Genomic DNA, 12,383 nt, shown 5'->3' with positions numbered 1-12,383 from the left:
TTGATTTTTTTGGGATGTTTATCATGCTAATGCCGCTACAATGCATAATTTAAAATCCGGATTCAGTTATTGCTCGCATTCAGCCCCTAAAAATGACTTTAAATTCCATCCAAACTCCTCAAGGACTCTATAATTTATGAAACGGTAAAAGGGCGAAGGTTGCGTCTAATGCCAATCACAAGTGTACATTCCAGTGCATTCTTAGAGTATTATTTTTGAAAGGCCATCGTAATATTCAATCGTCCATCGATCCCAACGCCACCTATACCGCCACAAATGCCTCGTAAAATTATCTCCAGTGAGAATAAAGTCAAAGCCCAATCAAAAAATCCAAAAAGCCCCTATTTTCCAGCCAAAAAATCAGAACAGAATATTCCTCATCTCAAACAAATTGACCACTTGATATAGGCCGTCAAAAGAATGATCAGTACAATCAGCGCCGATGTAGCCTGCCCCAATGCATTTTGAATCCAAAAGGCGACAATTCCATAGCCTCGAACCGGACATTCCACTTCGGCCCCGAACTCTCGAACCCCTCACCCATCAATCGTTTTAATTTCACCGATAAATCATACCACTTCGCTGTCCCCCAAATTAATCTCCATATCAATGGTCAATCAAACTTTACAACAATAATTTCATCCATAAACTAATAATCAAGTAACTTTGACAATTTGATTTGGCCAATCAGCGATTTATCGAGTTTCAAACCCGCGCCATCTTCATTTTTGAACAAAGCCAAGTTGAGACGACCGCACGTAAGCGTCGAGTGCATAACAATTTGTTAAAAATCTGAACAAAAAAACTTTCTAAAAAACTAATCTCCATCCCTGAAACCTAAAATCATAAAAAAGTAAACGGCCACCTCGATTCTCCAGAAATTGGGATATCACCTTTTTGATATCAAGAGACAAGCCAACATTCTTGTCGGCTCGTCATCGTATTCACATCTATCTCACTCCAACCAATTAATTCTCAGTATCCCTTTTAGCCTCGCTCACTCATTCTCCCACTCGGGTCCCTGTGCCTATTCCCCTTCCCCCCACTGCCGACACACTCGTCCGCGCTTCTCACCGCCCCTACCCTCACCCATCCCCACCACTCTGGTGGTTGGGTTTCGCCTGACGACGCTGCTCTCTCGGGCATTTCGCCGGAAACCGACGTCGCGCGAGGACGCACCGTATTCTCTGACTCACTCACCTCGAGGTTCTCTCTTTACGCGCCCATATTACACGTTTACGCGCTTCGTGCCGACACCAATACTTAAAAAAAAATACTCGAGTTGTTTTCTGCGCTGAAATTAATAAACCTTAAACCCAAGTACCACTGTACTCGTGTCGTGTATCAGCGCACACTTTAATTCAATCTCACAAATTAATATTAATTTAAAAACTAAACCAACAATGAGTACCAAGGAAAACAACGAGGTTGCCGTTGAGAAGGCGACGGAAAACGACAAGGCGTCCGGGGACGCGAAGTGCGACCTGAAAGGGATCAAGAGGGCGGCTGAGGTAAGTTTTTGCAATCAACTCATTATCCCATCGTTATCCTCAACTCAAACAGATCCAATTTCTCCTATTTTTATGGGTTTTTCACATTGACCAATGGAAAATATCTGTCGCCGATTCAAGCGGGAAAAATACTGGGACGCCCCAGTGACGTTGGTTTACCTCCATTCGATAAACTCTATTTTATTTTTCGACATTAACATTCTCATTCATTCGTCCTCTCTATTGTGATTCCCTCCTTCGCGTGGGTGATAAATACTTGGCGAAAAATATTCAATTCTGCTGAAAGTGTGTTGAGCATAGAGCATCGTGGAGTATTTATGATTTAATGAATTAAAAGGGTAAACCGACATGTGTCTCTCGACGAATAAACGAGTGTGCAAACGCCGGCCGGCATTTTCCGTGGTAGTCACCATTTTACCATTGACCTCACTACATTCTCATAAATCTCATTTTTTTTACAACCTCTCCATGATTCAACACATCCCAAGTGATACCCAACCAAAAACAAATAGACCAATGTAAAAATAAAGATGTCGGACAAAACGCGTGTATGCGTCGTACACGCCAAAGTGGACGCCATTGAAATAACGTCGCGTGGCTTCGGTTGATCACCCCTGAGGTATACGTTCTCTACAATCGTCACAATGCTTTCGTCTATAATTACCAATCTCACATTCTCATTAGCCCCCAAATCGGAATCTATCGAGAACCAGATAACTCTAATCAATGAAAAATATATATATCCCCGGACTGTATCAATCGACGCGTGAGATCACAATCGTTTACCATAATTTTCTATTTTGGAGCAACAACAGCGCCGTCTCCGTTCTGTTCCACTCTGTCCTCGTACTGTCCGCCATGTGCTCACCTAAAAGTGCTGTTTGTGTCGATGTGAAACAAAACAGCGTCCATTTCATTTTTTTTTTCGTATCTTTTCCGAACCATTTAGAAACCTTCATCGGCGTTTATACCACCATGTTTTCAGACGCGCTGATCGAATCCGCCATTTTCGTGGCATCGCTGTCATAAATGTATTTTTTCACCTCCCCCCTCGGTTCCCTATTATTATTATACTTCGAACTGTATCGGAGGAGGTGCCCGTATTTTGGCATCTCCCGCGCATTTTCCTTCCGGCACTCGAGTGGACCTCAGTTCCCCCAATCATGGCCGACTCCCCCAAAAATTTTCCGATGGTTTCAATTTCCCCGGTTATTTGCTTTGAAAGCACGTAATTTATCATTGTATTGTTGCGACTCTGCTGCTTCTATGAATCAATATTTAGCACCAAAATATTTTACTCCAGAATAATCGAATGTCTTAATGGCGTTTTGTCTTCTATCAAAATTCAAAATAGTTTATCATCACTTCTGTTATTCATTTTTCTCGGTAAACAGCATCAAACATGTACTCGAAAGAGAGGTAGCAAGAGAGAGAAATAGAGAGAGAGAGAGAGAGAGAGAGAGAGAGAGTGAGAGAGAGAGACAGGCGGGAGCCCCCCTTCTCCTCCCCGTTACAAGCAGGCCAACGGCAACGCCATGTATTATGATGTCGGCGCTTCGCGCGCTTGCCTGCTCCGTCTACTCCACATTATCTCTCTCTCCCTCTCTCGTATTCACTAGTGTCTCTTTCATTCTCCCTCCCTCTCTTGTGTGGCCTGCTACTTTACGAACTTTCGAGAAAACATCGCGTCACTTGTTCCCACTGATTTTTGTAAACCTCTAGATCTGTGGAGAAATAGTCAAAATCAATGTGCTTGAGATTGTTGAGATGATCATCAGAGGGAGAGATTATTATTAGTTGTATTCTATTGAAATTTCCCGGAGGAATTTCAAGGGAATTGACTAACGCGTCGACGTTTACCCATAGTATCTACTATAGTCAGTCTCGCTTTTTNCCCCCCCCCCCCCCCCCCCCCCCCCCCCCCTCCCCCACTTATCTTTGCCTTGCCGAGGTACGTCACGTGGAACCGGCGCGGCTTCTCGTTTCACTTGTACGCGCGCGCTTCTCTCTTTAGCTACCATCAATGTGTTATAGTCTCTCCTCCACCAAAGCCAGAAAAGCCATATTTTAGAAGCGGTGTGAGAAACTACGCGTGCCACCCAAACCCACCTATTCCTCTTTCCCTCTTTTGCACTGTATGATACGGAAACACAGCGCTACTTCAATCGTACTTCATACGATCGATGGGTTAAAAAGGAAAAGAGAGAGGGAGACGGGTTGTCTCAGACACGTATTAACCCATTGACGATGGAAATGGAAAAAAAGCTACGTCAATGAGAGGAAAATTTCGGGCATTGAAGCATACTAGTGACCTCATTTTTTCCACTCTTTTATTCGTCAGGGTAAATATTGGGGGTGGATATGTGATGGGTTGAAATTTACTTTGAGGTCAAAAGTAAAAGTGATGGAATTCAAGATAATCATTTGATTGAATTCGTGTTCAGCTCCATGTTTTTCTCATTGTCGTGGAAATTCTAGTGGCAAAGGAATTGTCATTAGAATTTACGGAGGAAGCTCATGGCATCCTCCCGAAATTGATGGAAAAGCAGTTGGATAATACAGTTTGCAGATTTACCCACTGAAATAACAGATCAGCGGGTTGAAATCCAAACGTGCCGGTGCTGCCGTTGTTCCGCCGTAATCAACACTTCATCCATTCACCTCTTGAATTACATCAATAATTGAATAAACATTGGGATATCTCTTTATTTTGCATTTTGTGGTGAATGATATGAGAGAATTAGTTGATTATTAATGCTTTTCGATGAAAATAATCGAATTCCTCTACCTTTTCCTTCGTACTTTTGAATAAACGGCGGGAAGCAAACGGGTGTTGGGTTGAAGGAGGTTCGACTTTAATTTTAGAACTTGCTCGCCGTGTTCGATTATATCATAAAACCCCTCGATTGCACGCACTATTATCGTTCACAATGATACTATTGATGCTCTCATTTCTTTTCCTAATTTTCCATAAAAAGGTTTGTTGTATTCTAGATTAAATAACAGCTTTTGAATTTGAACAATTTGATTAATTCATTCTGCATTATTATATTGTGTAGTTGATTGATGTAATTGAGATAACCGAGCTAATCGTAACCCAATGCCGATTCATAGATGACAAGAATAGTGCTTGACAAATTTTAACAGTCAATTTTTATAGGCTTCTTTGCTCATTAATCGTGCAGTTTATGCTCACTGAGCGAAAAACAAATCTGTAAGATGAATTCGAAAACGTTAGGTTATCTCTTCGAGACCTTGTGATTAGTGACTGGTTGATACGTAATCGTTGTGTTGTTCGAGAATTATTAAATTCTGTATTCCACGCCAATGTATCAACACTGGCGTCTAACGCCACTTTTTTCAGTTAACAATTGAAAAAAAAAAAAAAATCAATTGCATAAGTTGCTCAGCAATTCTCCGTATCAAATTGTAGCGGTATCTTTTCACGTGTTCTGTTAAATCTTCAATGCTTATTTTAACGGTCAACTGGTCCGAGAAAGCATTTGTAAGTTGGAAGGAAAAACACCTAATGTCAAGATACATTTTCTACCTTCTTTTTTCCTTCCACTTCCGACATTCCGGAGGCACGGCTGCATCAGGCACGCGCGCCTGTTCGAGCTTACCTCCCCCAAAACAAACTTTTATGTGAGCCGAGGCATCATCCCCCACCGTTGTGCTGTGCCAGGTTTGGATAAAACACCTGCCAATGGGTACAATTTTTTCTGTTCTCATTGAAGGGCCGGTGGGGCAGAGTGTCAAGATACACCCGGTTTGGAAAATAATTATTGAATGGCATGGCATGCCACCTGATTCCATTCCAATTTAACAGATGAACTCATGTTTGAATGTTGATTGGAATGAATCAATGCTAATTTTCCCATTGAAAAATCATGAATTTGCCATCTAACATGTTCTAACTGTGCCTGCGATAAAATAAGACCGAAAAACATTCACCTGCACCTGATTCACGACACCTTCCACTTCCGTGAGCACCATTTCCACTATATTAAGTCATGAGCCATTTATATAGCACGACTCAACAGTTTATTAATTAGGTTTTTGATTTTTAGGATAAAACTGACGACGTGAAAAAACAGAAGAAGGAGGAAAATGGTGATGGAGATGTTGAGGAGGAGGAGATTGATGAGGACGTTGAAGATGAAGAGGAGGAGGTAGATGGTGATGAAGAGGAAGGTGACGACGAGGTGGAGGGTGAAGAGGACCTCGATGATGGTGAAGGTGAGTTGAAAATCAATAAATCCAGCCAATCCCATTCGAACAGCTTGTTATCACTCCATGCGGAGTATCATCATTAATTAAAATATATTTTTCTCCACAGAAGAAGAAGACGATGATGCTGAAGGTGAAGTGGAGGGTGAAGTAGAAGACGACGAGGAAGACGCATAATGAAGAAAAAACAAATAAACTGGTGAAAAAAAAAACAAAACAAAAAATAAAAATGTTAAGTAAGTAAGAAGGGGAGGCAGATGGCGCCATCGTCGAATTTCACCGACAATCTTTTCACAAAAAGCAAAAACACTTACTCTCATATTGAGCGGTTGGTTAGCGAATAAAGTAAATAAACACAATAACGATTTATGAAAAAAAAGGAAATAAATAAAGGAAAAATTGACGCCTTCGCCCAAGTCCTCCTAATCAATAGCTGAAACAAAAATAATAATTACAAACACTAGAAGGAGTACATAATAAAATGAATCCAATGATGCAACTCATGCCAGAGTTGTAGCGGGCTGACTCGAGTCTTGTAGCACACCTGCAACAATATAACCCTTGGCTCATTGCAATTCTGGCCCCCTCTCCCTTCTAGCCATCACCAAATACAGATTCTGAAAATCATTGATATTGTGACGAGAAATTCTTTTTTTTTTTAATAAAAAATGACAAAGATCAATAAAGTCTCAATTGCTCCAAAATAATTGATGAAGCGAATTCTTTGAATGCTCTTCGAAATATTCAGTGACAACCTGATTATGTTGGAGCTTTCCACCATTAGAGAAAAAAAATGCACCTACATCTTAGCATTACGTCGAATATCACGACGATTATATATATGTATACATATGTATAACGTTTTTAATTTTTTTTTTACTGTTTAATTTCTTCATTCGAACGTAAATTAATTTGTCAAACTCCTTGGTATTTGTCGCCATCTGGCTTTCTTCACGGAACAGTTTTATAATGACTAAAAAAATAAATAAAAAACGAAAAAAAAATAAAAAAAAAACTTATTTAAGAAATGATAAGGAAAAAGCTCTATTGTATTTAAATAGTGTAAAATGGACATTTGTGGGGGTGATGATTTTTTTACATTTTTGAAATCAAATTGCGTTTGTAGATCGACGAATGTCTCTCACATAGTGCGCGTGACTGAGTTTTTAATTTCAAAGGAAAAAAAGGAAAAACACAAAATGAAATGAAACAATTTGGAGCAAATTAAGAAAAAAACTAATAAAACGACAAGCCGATTTAATTTAAATGTGTAATAGAAAAAAAAAGTGTCGTAGCAGAGGTGTGAGTCTGGCAGACGAATTTTAAGTGAAAAATTAATATAGAAATTGTAGTTTAAGGGTTGAATGAAAGATTAATTGAAATAGCGGTGCGTAAATACGTAATACAAAAGTGAATAATCATGGATCCCGAGGCACAGCACCGCTCAATTGTTCGATGTATAGGTGAATTATGCAAAGACAATTTTTCTTTATGGATTATCGAATTCTCAGTGACAGATTAATGAATTTTGTTTCTTTCCTCCTGCCTTGCATTATTTAATAACATCTCGTTGCGATTAGCAATGTTCGCCAGGTGTGTATGACTACATGTGTGACTTTAACCATTGCATAATAATTATACATAGCATGTATAAAGTTATCAAATAAGGAAACAATTTATTATTAACGAATTAATGATGTGAACTTAAATTTGCGACAAAACAAAAACTAATATGAATCATGAAAAATTAAATCTTAATTATTGGGAAATAATTAGACTCTGGGCATTAGTAGGGATTGCGCTATATTCTCAAGCCCTACTAAAGTGCAGTGCACGATGTTTTGCAAACTCAAAAGTGATTTTTATTTTTTATCATTGTGTCTTAACCTCGGGAATACGAAAAATTCATTCTCTTTCGATTGTACATTTTCAATAAAATTCGAATGTTCAAACTATAAGATAGTATGCTGGACTAGTGGTCATTGATGAATAACGATACTTTTTTTTTCCTCCCCTCTCACAACTCAGAATGATGTAATTTCCTTGTGATTAGAAGTTTCTAATTAAATAATGTAATGAGGTTGTTCTGCTTCCAAGCTCATTGTTGCGTTATTATTGTCTTTTTATTTTCATTTTTCTCTTGATGAGTGAAGAAGTTTCAGTGACTGGTGCAAAACGGAGATATATTAGAAGTATAACAGTATTGTTTACGAATTTTTCCTCCATCATCAGTGAAAAATCATGATTTGTCCCTTCTTATGATTTGAGAAATGACTAAACACTCCACTCGTCTTTTCTCTACGAGTCTGGTAATTTGAAGGGATTCTTACCTGTTTTCAATATGTACAAATATTTTCGAAAAATGAGGATTATTTTTGAAGTGAAAGAATAGGATTACTAAATATTTAGAATGCAATGTGGTCTAGCGAATCTATTACCAACCCATGATACAATTTAATGAAATTCTATCCACGATTGAATACTCAAATGATTCACTTCAATAACAAACATTTTTCAATTGAATGAATAATGGATCGAGACCGTGAAAGGGCTTTCAAGAATTGGATGAACAGTTGTGCGTGACAGTACCTTCAACATTCTGAAGTGATGATTGACATAATGAAACTGATAATGATACTGCCACACAAAAGCACTATTTGCGATGCTAAATGGTCTTGAATACACCTGGTCAATAATCCCAATGAAGAACAGTTGAAGAAAATACCTATTTCCTATGTTATATAAAAAAAATTGTGGAGATACGAAGGTTGTTTCAAAGAGCACCCATTTCCAACACACTTTTATTCATTCAAATAAAAACTTAATCGATGACAGAATATACATCTTTAGGCTAAGAGTTTGGATTTGTGTGTTCATAAACGAAAAACTATCTTGTTCAATTACTTTTTGTACAGGATCAATAATCACCTCATCTCGATTTCAAAACAAAGAATCTTTGAAAATAGATATACCACAGAAACAATTTCTGCCCATTCCATCAGAATTTGACGAGAAACTTTGATTGTATTTTTAAGTAAATACATTTTGACAAACAATAAAAAAAAATCAAACGTCGTTTTATCATTTATTTTAATTCCATTGATTTACTTTAGTTTTTATCTCACGTCGTTTTTGTTTTTTATTATTTTTTATCACAGTCTTCGCAACAGGGTAATGTGTAATAATGTAACAGCAATGAAAGAGAAAAACATGTTTTCTTTTTTCAGAGTTTATAAACTGTATAATTGAGAATATCTTGACTCACTCAGGTTATTCCAAATATCCCAGTTGTATATTACAAGTAAAAAAATTAACAAAAGAAACACTGTAACAATAAATACGATAGTATGAAACTGATGGTAAAGGAATATCACATCGTTTTAGTGGCCAAGACAAGCGAGTTTTTTTAGGTAATATCGATATTGATTTCGTAGTAAAATGGTAAAATCAAATGTATTCATTTTGATGTTTTTGTTTGTGGATTCATCCCGTAAAGTGGAGAAAATTCACGATTTGTGTAGGAATTTTTTTCGATACCAATGACTATCAGAAGAAAATTCCTATTCAACAAGTTGGAAAAAAATCAAACAGTTATAGTTTACCATTTGCCTGTTTAAATTAATTCATTCTCGAATCCCACGTCCATGCATTAGTCGAATAATTTTGGGATTTTTGATTCTGAGAAACATTCAAAATTCCTTGGACCGCGTAATCAGTCTCCTCATAGGCTCCGTGCACACCCATAGCAATACCGTTATTAATACTTTTTTCGTATTTATCGAATTCTTCAAAATCTATTTCCTCGCTGAGCATGAGCCCACTTGTGAGAGAATCAGAGAGTTGATTCACTCTGTCATCGATATCAAAGTCCAACAAGTTTTGATTCATATCTATCTGACCTCTCGAGTTGTAATCTAAAATGAAAGAAAATATATTGTTAATAAATTAATAAATCCTATATGAGTGTATTCGCCAATTATCGGTATGATTTTGTACCTTTAAAAATTTGATTCTATTGAGGTCTCGTATGATTTTCTTATCATTACAAAAATCTAACACAAATTTTTTCAATTAAAAAAAAATTATATTGCACTTACTCCGAAGAATTTTATAGAACAGTGAGAATCCACTTTGATTTTTTAATGTTTCGTGAAAACAGTCATTTTGACTAGGAAAAAAAGAAATCTGCAATCAAGGTGGGGGAAGCGAATAGAATGCCGACTTTTCAACTGTTTTGGTAATTTTAAGCCATTTCCGATAGAGTGAGCTAATTGAAACCAGACTCAATCGAAACAACGGGAAATTTCCGTCATTAATACCTATTATAATCTACAAAAAACTTACGAAAAAATTGCCGCTGTGAATATAACAAAACTAATAAAAAAATTTGGTCTTTTTAATAATATGAAAACTTTATGAGAAGCCTCAAAATCAAAATTTTGAAGGTACAAAACTATACTCATAATTGACGAAAATACCCATATGCATTAAGGATGTCCAAGTACTTTAGCTATTTTTTCTCCAGTAAAATGCTTTTCTACTTTTGTAGTCGACCATCCGATTTTTCATTTGAGCCCCATTTGAGTTTCCGGATATTTTACAATGATTTTATAATTTGAACTTTGCAGGTCTGAATTTGAGTCTCGATACTGACCAGTTGAAAAACATTTAAAAAATCTGAAAAAAAATTGAAAGTTGACTTTCGGAGGAAGATTGACGAAATAATTTAAAAAGTGTAATTTTTGAAAATTACGAGTATTTTCTATAAATAATTTATAAACAATCAATGTTCCACCGTAAAAATCATTTGTTCGGAATCGTAAAAAATTAATTCATATTCAGAATTTTACCAGAAATCGATTTCATGCCTAAAAAAATAAGGTTTCCGAAAGTTTAAATAATGTCAATTATTTATTTATGAACGACTGTTTAAAAAAATAATAATTCTATGCAAAATGTAATTTGAATGACGCTCAATATTCATGATTTTTTTCAAATTTTTTTCACCCACTTTAATTGACAAATTTGAAGATTGAAAGTGGTTGAACCTATAGTGTGATCTGTACCAAGCTGTAAAAGATATTTGGATATCCTTAAGGATAAAATAGTACTTTTTCCTGGTAAATGAGAATGAAGATTCACCATAATTGTTGGATGGTGGTATTTGCTGTTCACTCAATTTCACGATTATGGGTTGCAACGTCGGTTCACCTTGCACCTGCCAATCTCTCAGGTTGTTGAAAGGTACTTCGGGTACATCTGCCACAATAGGGGTGGTATTTCTAGGGAAAGGGTTTTGATACATGCATAGCGATTGGTGAGATAAAGGTAATGGTTGACAACTCGGTTCCACTGCAGGTCTGTTTCGGAATTCACACGGTGTTGGATTGTTAAAATCTCTTAGAGTCATTTGAGGAACATTTGAAGTTGTATTATGGACTGCGTTGTAGGCGGTAGGCATTCGAGCTGCCATTGAGGGTGCAAAGTCTACCGAGTACTTTGCTTTCTTCGGTAGAGACATGGCTCCTTCAATATTGATGTTCTCGTTGTAGTAAAACAGTTTTGGTCTTGTTTCAGGAATATTCCATGTACTTTCATATCCTGGTCCATGATTTATTGTGCTTGTTCCTTGGTTGAAGTTTCTAATTTGTGGATTATGGATTGGACAGCTAGGGTTGATTATCGGTGCCAGTATGCAGCCACAGGGAGCCTTGTTTGGATGCTCCAATAAATCAAAGATTTTGAAGTTTTTCCTCTTTCTTTTTAGTGAAAACTGAATATCTGCATCTGTCAGACTGTTAAGCATCGAATGGGAGGGCAGAAGTTGGAGAGAGATAGGTTTACCATAGTCATTAGTTGATGGTTTTATAAGCTGCACGAAAATGTCTACTGGATGATCCACATCTTGAGTATAATAGGGAGGTGTTAGAAGAGCGATTGCTGACTGAAAGAGAAAAAAACACAAAATCATCATGTGTCATTTATTTCTCTGTTACGGGGCTCCGCCCCCTGCTCGCTCCGCTCGCCAACCTCTATATGACCCCCATGATCCTTATTCTGACCCTTGAGACCCTTAATCTGATCCATGTCACACTGATTTAGACCCTTAATCTGACCCCTGTTGCCCTTATTTGGGCCCTTAATTTGACACTTGTGACCCTTAATCTGATCCATATAACCCTTCATGTGACCCTTGTGGGCCTTATTTGGACCCTTATTCTGATAAGGGTGACACTTAAGCTGATCCTCGTGACCCTTATTCTGGCCCTCGCGATCCTTATTCTGACCGTCATAACCCTTATTCTGATCCTCATGACCTTTAATTTTGGAATCTTAACTTCGAGCACCAGATTTTGATCACCGGCAGTTGATTTCAATTTTTATAGTATAGAGACATATTATAAAAATTTGATACTCGAAATTAAGACCCCACAATTAAGTGTCACAAGGGTCAGAATAAGGGTCACGAGGGTCAGACTAAGGGTCACACGAATCAGATTAAAGTTCATGGGGGTCAGGGTAGAAATTAAAAAAAGAAAAAGAGTTATGACACATGAAGAAACGAACAGAGGGCTTCTACTAAAAAGGCTTGAACCCGTATTGGTTTTGTGAAGATTTATAAAAAACTCTATATATATATAT

General features: G+C 37.3%; 2 protein-coding genes across 3 annotated transcripts in view; one reads left to right on the top strand and one right to left on the bottom strand.

Moving 5' to 3' along the window:
• Positions 1-1,124: 1,124 nt before the first annotated feature.
• Positions 1,125-7,842, top strand: LOC107043000 (acidic leucine-rich nuclear phosphoprotein 32 family member B). Of its 2 annotated transcripts, none has more exons than XM_015264291.2 (3): positions 1,125-1,511; positions 5,582-5,750; positions 5,851-7,842. In XM_015264291.2, the coding sequence occupies exons 1-3, from the start codon at positions 1,404-1,406 to the stop codon at positions 5,916-5,918; spliced, it is 345 nt and encodes a 114-aa protein (XP_015119777.1). In that variant the 5' UTR covers positions 1,125-1,403; the 3' UTR covers positions 5,919-7,842. The 2 variants fall into 2 exon arrangements, with proteins under 2 accessions (XP_015119777.1, XP_015119785.1); XM_015264299.2 differs by lacking the exon at positions 1,125-1,511 and adding an exon at positions 4,397-4,489.
• A 686-nt stretch (positions 7,843-8,528) lies between these two features.
• Positions 8,529-12,383, bottom strand: part of LOC107042991 (transcription factor p65) — a 7,519-nt gene continuing 3,664 nt past the window's right edge. The window contains exons 3-4 of the mRNA XM_015264279.2: positions 10,884-11,685; positions 8,529-9,655 (exon numbers count right to left, since the gene is read on the bottom strand). Of these exons, the coding sequence (XP_015119765.1) occupies positions 9,360-9,655; positions 10,884-11,685 (1,098 nt within the window). The 3' untranslated portion in view covers positions 8,529-9,359. The remainder of the gene's footprint in view (positions 9,656-10,883; positions 11,686-12,383) is intronic.

This window comes from Diachasma alloeum, unplaced genomic scaffold (assembly GCF_001412515.2).
Source record: "Diachasma alloeum isolate Michigan unplaced genomic scaffold, Dall2.0 Dall_scaffold_00179, whole genome shotgun sequence".
Classification (NCBI taxonomy): Eukaryota; Metazoa; Arthropoda; class Insecta; order Hymenoptera; family Braconidae; genus Diachasma; species Diachasma alloeum.
The sequence above is the reverse complement of the archived record's forward strand: the minus strand, read 5'-3'. Positions and strand labels throughout refer to the sequence as shown.

What these genes read in the sequence shown, in the direction of transcription:
- LOC107043000 (XM_015264291.2), top strand. Translation starts at nt 1,404, where the DNA reads ATGAGTACCAAGGAAAACAACGAGGTTGCCGTTGAGAAGGCGACGGAA. An exon ending in GGATCAAGAGGGCGGCTGAG is followed by an intron (nt 1,512 to 5,581) that starts GTAAGTTTTTGC and finishes TTTGATTTTTAG; the next exon opens with GATAAAACTGACGACGTGAA. An exon ending in GGACCTCGATGATGGTGAAG is followed by an intron (nt 5,751 to 5,850) that starts GTGAGTTGAAAA and finishes TTTTCTCCACAG; the next exon opens with AAGAAGAAGACGATGATGCT.